This window comes from Rhamphochromis sp. 'chilingali' (assembly GCF_963969265.1).
Source record: "Rhamphochromis sp. 'chilingali' genome assembly, chromosome: 14".
NCBI classification, from domain to species: Eukaryota; Metazoa; Chordata; class Actinopteri; order Cichliformes; family Cichlidae; genus Rhamphochromis; species Rhamphochromis sp. 'chilingali'.
The window spans coordinates 16,150,422-16,158,152 of NC_137941.1; the positions used below are offsets into that span (position 1 = coordinate 16,150,422).

Consider the following 7,731-nt stretch of genomic DNA (forward strand, 5'->3'; position numbering starts at 1 on the left):
TAGGATCTCTCATCAAGCAATAGATTCTCAAACGGAAATTTCATTATGTGCACGTTTGGCATTACTAAAGGTTGTCTTTTTCCACACATTTAGGCATTTGAGGATATCTACATTGAGCAAAGGAAGACTATTAAAACAGTTTTGGAGTATGCAGACAAAATTTTCACTTACATCTTTATTCTGGAGATGTTACTGAAGTGGGTGGCATATGGATTTGCCAAGTATTTTACAAATGCCTGGTGCTGGTTGGACTTCCTAATTGTTGATGTAGGTTGAAACTCTGCTTACACAGTGCTGAATCTGTTCTTTGTTGTGTTGAGACGTAGAATGAAACTGCACTGTCTTTGATTAATGTGTGTAATATTTCTTCTTTGCTCATGACATGTGTTGCATGTGTTCTAGGTCTCACTGGTCAGTCTGGTAGCCAACGCATTAGGTGCTAATGAACTTGGTGCCATCAAGTCTCTGAGAACTCTAAGAGCTCTGAGGCCACTGAGAGCCCTGTCACGCTTTGAGGGCATGAGGGTAAGAGTTGTTGAAAGTACTTATCCATTCAGAGTCATGCTGTCTAGCACTAGCTCAATATACTAGTGCAGAACACTTCCACTTCATTAGGTACAGCTTGTTAGCTCTAGATGGGCCACCTTTTTGCCATCAGAAATTGCTTAATTATTGTAGCACAGATTCAACAATAAAAAATACAATTTGTTGCATGCAACCATTCCTGTCTTCTCCCAATTCCCTTTCTCCTGCCTTCATTTGTCATCCTGGTAAGCTTAAGTATTTTGTTCTACAAGTTGAAAAAAAATCACTTTTTTCCTCAAATATACACCAGTGATGCAGAATTTTGATAAAAGGAATAGTTTGACATTGCGGGAATTTCTTGCTGAGAATACAACCCCATTATATAGTGCTTTTCATAAGTAAAAAAAAAATGCTGTTTTTAATATTGTAAATTTGTTTTCATTGACTCAAGAAATGTGTTTGTTTTTTACAGAGCTAATACACAACATCTAATAATGAAAATAAATCAATTCAAAATCAAAAGTAATACAACACAAAAAATAAAATCCTGTAACTCGAAGGTACAAAGAACTTAAATAAATAAAAACAACAGCTGTGAAATAAATAAAGTCAAATAAAGTGCTACTCTAACTCTTAAGAAACAAAAAATAAATAAATACCAAAATATCAAATTATTCTTATATCACTTTTCTCTTGTGATATCTAACGGCATTAGAGTTTTTTGCCGTGCTATGCAAGCATGGTCTTATCAGGTTGATAACTTATGTAACTGAAGAGACAGCTTTGTTGGCTGCTGAAATCAATAAGGCAGGTATTGATTAGTTGCCTTCATATTGTGGTGGTCTAGATTTACAGCACTGCTACAGTGATCATCTTTCCTCACGTGGTAGCCAGAGTATTCCCTGATTTGCATGCACAAATTCTCATGTGCGTCAGTAGTGCCATAATAGCTTCCATGCCAGTATCACTGTTTTGATATTGTTTGTTGCGTATGTAACATGATTTTCTTTATGTTTTATGTATTTTTCTTTTTACAGTAATCAAATTTTGCGGCATCCTCCTTTCTCTACCAGGTGTTCATTTCAATGTTTATCTAAAATTTAAAACTCATCTGCTGACTCCTCTCCTGATTCTGTTTCCACCTTTACCATGTAGTTGTGTTGGATCTTTGGCGTTAGTCATAGCTGTGATGAGGTGTGATGTCAATATGCATGTTGGCACACATTTGTTTTTCCCCATTGCCAGAGTATACAGTGTGGTACATCACTTTAAGATTCTGTGATCCCTGTCAGCTTTACAGATATGTCATGATTTGTGTGTGCAGGTGGTTGTCAATGCCCTATTGGGAGCCATTCCCTCTATCTTCAATGTGCTGCTGGTATGCCTCATCTTCTGGCTCATTTTCAGCATCATGGGAGTCAACTTATTTGCGGGAAAGTTCTACTATTGTGTCAACACAACCACAGATGAGCCGTTTACTGCATCAGAAGTGAAACATATGAAAGACTGTAATTTCACGGATTCTAAGGTGAAGAACGTCAAGGTCAACTTTGATAATGTTGGCATGGGTTACCTTGCACTGTTGGAAGTGGTAAGTAACTCAGTATTGTGTTTCATAATTAGTGTCACATTTTGTGCCAGTTTTGTAATACAACAATATGTGTTTTTAATGCCACTTGCTGTATTCTTTTCTACAGGCTACATTTAAGGGTTGGATGGACATCATGTATGCTGCTGTTGATTCTCAAAGCAAGGTGGTGATTTTTTTAGTATTTCAGTGTTGAAATGCTTGAACTCCTATAAAATATCAATGTTTAATTAAATCATATTACACCTTCTTTTTTGTGGAGATGACACGTTGTTCACGAAAAACATATAACACTGTTAAATTAATTTTAGATTATCCTATTTTGTTTGGCCACGTTAAAGCTGTGGAACACTACACCTGATGCATACCAAACATTTCCTGCTGTTGCTGCTTAATCATGATCAAAATGCTTAAAATGTATTTACAGATCAGAATCTTGGTAAAGATAAAATAGTCCAGTTAGCTGTTAGTTCAAAGTTTGAAGGTGACAAACTGCATCAGGCTTTGAAGTCCTTTTTATTTGAACAAAATTATTTTGGGGGGCGGGCTTTACGGTAATCTAAATGCCACACAAGTAGGGCCACTCCTCATGAGGCACACATGAACTCAACCAGTACAGAAATTCAAAGGATGACTCTGTTTTAATGTCTCGTTTTTTCTGTCATCTATGTAGCCAGAAGAACAACCAGACTATGAGATCAACCTATATATGTACTGTTATTTTGTTGTTTTCATCATATTTGGAGCATTTTTCACACTCAATCTCTTCATTGGTGTCATTATAGACAACTTCAATCAGCAAAAGAAAAAGATAAGTATCAAATCTGCTTTTTAAACAAATTTGTGGTATTTTGGCTTCCAACATGTTGTTGTGATTCAACATGCCTATCATGCTTTCTTTACTTCGGAGGTCAAGACATCTTTATGACTGAAGAACAAAAGAAATACTACAATGCCATGAAAAAACTGGGGTCAAAAAAACCACAAAAACCGATCCCTAGACCATCGGTATGTAACTCAAGCCTTGACTGCATTCAGTATGAATTAAAACCCTCACTTTTATTTAATCCAAAATTTATTGTTGTTTATTTTTCCTATGCATGTCTGTTTTAGAACAAGATTCAAGGATACATCTTCGATTTTACCACCAAGCAATCATTTGATATTGTGATCATGGTTCTAATATCGCTTAATATGGTCACTATGATGGTGGAAACTGATGAACAATCAGACTACAAGAAAAACGTCCTCTACTATGTAAATGTGATATTCATTGTCGTCTTCACTGGAGAGTGCATATTAAAGATGCTCTCACTCCGGCACTACTTTTTCATGAATGGCTGGAATATATTTGATTTCATCGTTGTTATTCTGTCAATCATCGGTATGACTCACCTCCATTTACAGTTTCTCTCTGATACATTTTTAATATTGCAGTAATCTGTCATCCAGTGTTTAATCTTTCCATTTCTTTCTTTAGGTTTGTTTCTCTCCGAAATAATAGAAAAATACTTTCTTTCACCAACCTTGTTCAGAGTCATCCGACTGGCACGGATTGGCCGCGTCCTCCGCCTTATTAAAAGTGCCAAAGGAATACGCACACTCTTGTTTGCCTTGATGATGTCACTTCCCGCCTTGTTCAACATTGGTCTCTTGCTGTTCTTGGTGATGTTCATCTATGCGATCTTTGCCATGTCAAACTTTGCATATGTCAAGAAGGAAAGAGGTATTGACGATCTTTTCAATTTTGAGACTTTTGCAAACAGCATGATCTGTCTGTTCCAAATCACCACCTCAGGTGGATGGGATACCCTACTATATCCCATTCTCAACAAAAATGAAGATGACTGTGACCCTGAGATGGAGAATCCTGGTAGTAATTTTAAAGGAAACTGTGGAAATCCTACACTGGGAATTACTTTCTTTGTGAGCTATATCATCATCTGTTTCCTTATTGTGGTGAATATGTACATTGCAGTCATCCTGGAAAACTTTGGTGTAGCTACTGAAGAGAGTGCTGACCCACTGAGTGAGGATGATTTTGAAACGTTTTATGAGGTCTGGGAAAGGTTTGATCCTCATGCAACACAGTTCATTGAGTATAAAATGCTTTCAGAATTTGCAGATAATCTGGAACCACCATTGCGCATAGCCAAGCCTAACAAGTTTGACCTGATCTCTATGGACTTACCGATGGTGAGTGGTGACCGCATTCACTGCCTAGACATCCTGTTTGCATTCACAAAGCGTGTTCTAGGTGAGGGTGGAGAAATGGACATTCTAAAGGAGCAAATGGAAGAGCGTTTCATGGCCTCAAATCCTTCCAAGTTGTCCTACGAACCCATCACTACCACCCTCCGTCGCAAACAGGAGGAGGTTTCAGCTGCTGTCATCCAGAGAGCATTCAGGCATTATACAAGGAAGTGTCCAGGAAAAGACAGAAGGTCCCATGACACATCCAATATTAACAATCAAAAGGATAAAAAGCTCATTAACAAGGGAAAGCATGACACAGACAAACTTAAAAACACGTCTAGTGCCAATAAAAGCAAACTGACACCTTCTGCTGCCTCTCAACCTTCATGTAACAGTGTGACAACAAATGGAAAAAACAAATATAAAAAAGACAAAAGTGAAAAGGAGGTTGTGAGCAAAGATGTCAAAGAACAAGATATGTAAAGGAAATCTGTGCTACACCAAGGACAATGTAGTGAATGCAAAATGTTTACAACCTTCCACAGTGACTAAGACATCCAGTGGATTCTCTTCTATAGTATGGATATCTACTATGCCAAACTGACTGTGCTTGCTTGAGTCTAGAGGAGAGTTTCTAAAATAGAAAAGAGCCATTCAGGCTACAGTATGACAGTATGACTGTATGACTCACTTGGATGAATTGAAGAGCAAAGATCCATTATGTCTGCTTGTGAGGTGAGACGACATTACTTAGTGTTCTGAAAGGCATATTAGTTACTGCTTTACTTGTATTGCAGCTAGTTCTGCTACCCAGTGTCTTGAATTGTTGTTATATCACTGATTGGTGTATTACTCAACTTAATTTTTCAAGCAGGAAAAAAGGAGAGTTATATGCTATTGCTGAAAAAAAAAATCATAGTTTGGTTAATTAATTGTCTTTTTATACATTTTTTTACTCTTCAGAAAGGGTTGTATCTTCAGGTATAGACTTTACACAGAAATGCACTGCTTTAAGGTTATTTTTGCTTGTCACTAATAGTACTTCAAATCCTAGAGACATTGTCAGTGATTATACATGCTAGAGTGTGCGCCATGATTTGTCCACCAGATGCAAAGAAGCCTTGGTAAGGCTGCTTTTTTATTACAATACAGAAACTTACCCTTCAATCGAAACAAATCACAAAGAAGTTTGCTGATTATATTTGATTATCAGTGTCAGATCAGTAACCCTTGAAAAATACTTTGTACACTGTTAAATCATTTTTCAAATCATTCTCCATATGTTGTTGTATTTGGCCAACAGGGGTTTGATGCATCCAATAGGAGCTATAAGGTGAAAATTGCAATTGTTTATAAAAAACTTAAATATGGTTGGAAATTCTTATTTCTGAGACACATGGATACTGTTGTCATTATATGTCCCTTCTGTTAAGCTGTTTTTACATAATCTTCAATGGACATTTTGTAAATTATAACTGTAAAAGGGGTGGGGTGTTGTTTTATTTTATGTAAAAAGTTTTCTCAGAGTGCACCATTAAATCTTTTTATGTTTTTTGTCTAAGCCAAGTGAAATATGGCTCACAATATTCTGAATGACCTCAAGGATATGGCTTTTCACATCTCACATGTCCTAAGCTATTTCCTACTTCTGTTTACATTTTATATTGTGTTCATTTTTTCAGTTATTCACACATCCAATCACATCCATCCTAAACTGTTTCATAAACTTTTCTCGTTCTGTGTTATAAAAGTATAAATCCATTCATGTAATTACATTCTGCATGTAATTAAAACGTTCAACATAAAGGTATACTGTATGCATAATGCAAGAATGTTTTGATTACAAAGACTTTAACAACTCCCATCATTTATATGCATAATGCTTGTAGTGTATAAATTACCTGCATGCAAGACAATGCTATAACCTATTTCACTGAAAAGCTAAAGGAATAAAGATTACATTTAAGTCAAGTATGCCTACAACATTCATTTATTTTATCACGGAAAGTAAAGTATGAGCGGCATTATTTAATTCATGACTGCTTAAGTGGAGTGTGAGGGTGGAACTGGAAGGGGATTATGGGAAAAGCTATTCAGTGAGACGATTTGATTGCATTAGATTATAACATTTGTCTTCTTATCATTCACAGTATTTCCTGGAATAGCAGTGTACTACTTTCTGCCTTTTGTCCATTCAAATGTGTTTGTTAAGAACTACTTCCATCTTTATTTATTTTTGTTATGCGTAATATGCTTTGTTTACCCATCTACAGCCCTTATATTTTTGAGATTCTAGAATGACTTTTTCGTTGTACTCTAAAATTGGAGGGGGGGGGGACAATATGGCTGAGCCATATATAGCAATTCCTAAATAAAATGACCAGTAAGAACAGCAATGACCACAACAAGATGCATGTTTATCTTATGAGCAGAGAACATACACTTTGTTTGTTTTATGGGGGAATAAAACTGTCAGAATGAAAAAGAAATAAATGACTTAAAAAATATATCAAATTCCTTGTATTATGTAGCAAAAGTAATATTAAAACTATTTGTATGTAATAATTATTTTATATAATGTGATATAAATTGATATTTATCATTTATTTTGGTTCTGTATCCATTTGTGTTCATTCCTCTATTTATTTATTCACTATTCCCCCAAAATTTCTGTGTTCTTATTTTTTGCATCCAGCTATATTTACATTTGTATTATTTTCTGTCTTTATTTTCTTTCTTTGTAATTTAATAGTGCATGTTTCCACAACTCAAAAAACAAAACAAAACAAAAGTTCAGCTTAAAACGCTGACTTTAACTAATTTAATTGCATGTCAATTTTCCATAAATTGACTGGTATACATTAAGTTTATACATTCAGTTTATTTTAGGCACATTTTCTTTCATTATTAATTTCCATGATTAATTATTTGAATAAATAAAATGTCGATTTTGTATATTTCTGTTGCATTTTACTCAGAATTATTGCTTCGTGTTTATTGAGGGTGAGGAATCATTTTTGATTGCATTTATTTATGTACTTCTGTATTCATTTCTTGTCCTTCAATATGCAAATAAGGAGGGGGGCATGCAAGGTTGGTCATGGATTAAACCTTTTACTTGTTGACTGATCGACACATTAATGCATATTAACATGTCTCGTTCAAACGTAACCAGTTCACCAATCTCATGACACAAATGGTTTCCTCTCATTATGAGAGGAAACCATTTGTGCTAGTGAACTGAGGCACTTAAATAATCTAGCTGAAAACAATACTGTCTGTGAGAGGCTTTTTTTTACATGTCTGGTGGTACAAGGCAGATTAATCATACTATATCTCAAAGAGATCTTGTTTAAATAAGTTTTAAATTTGTATTGTTGGGCTATATTTTATGTAAACATCTGAAAGTTGCAAAGTGAGAA

The 7,731-nt window shown here is 35.3% G+C and overlaps 1 protein-coding gene across 4 annotated transcripts in view; it reads left to right on the top strand.

Annotated features, from left to right (window-relative positions):
- LOC308410407 (sodium channel protein type 2 subunit alpha-like) overlaps positions 1 to 7,298 on the top strand; it is a 28,781-nt gene extending 21,483 nt beyond the window's left edge. For 3 of the 4 annotated variants that reach the window (XM_080903722.1, XM_080903721.1, XM_080903723.1), the window contains 8 exons: positions 94 to 267; positions 403 to 525; positions 1,850 to 2,116; positions 2,223 to 2,279; positions 2,787 to 2,924; positions 3,017 to 3,121; positions 3,227 to 3,497; positions 3,594 to 7,298. In XM_080903722.1, the coding sequence (XP_080759848.1) occupies positions 94 to 267; positions 403 to 525; positions 1,850 to 2,116; positions 2,223 to 2,279; positions 2,787 to 2,924; positions 3,017 to 3,121; positions 3,227 to 3,497; positions 3,594 to 4,792 (2,334 nt within the window). In that variant the 3' untranslated portion in view covers positions 4,793 to 7,298. The remainder of the gene's footprint in view (positions 1 to 93; positions 268 to 402; positions 526 to 1,849; positions 2,117 to 2,222; positions 2,280 to 2,786; positions 2,925 to 3,016; positions 3,122 to 3,226; positions 3,498 to 3,593) is intronic. The other variant, XM_080903724.1, reaches the window with a different exon arrangement.
- Positions 7,299 to 7,731: the final 433 nt, after the last annotated feature.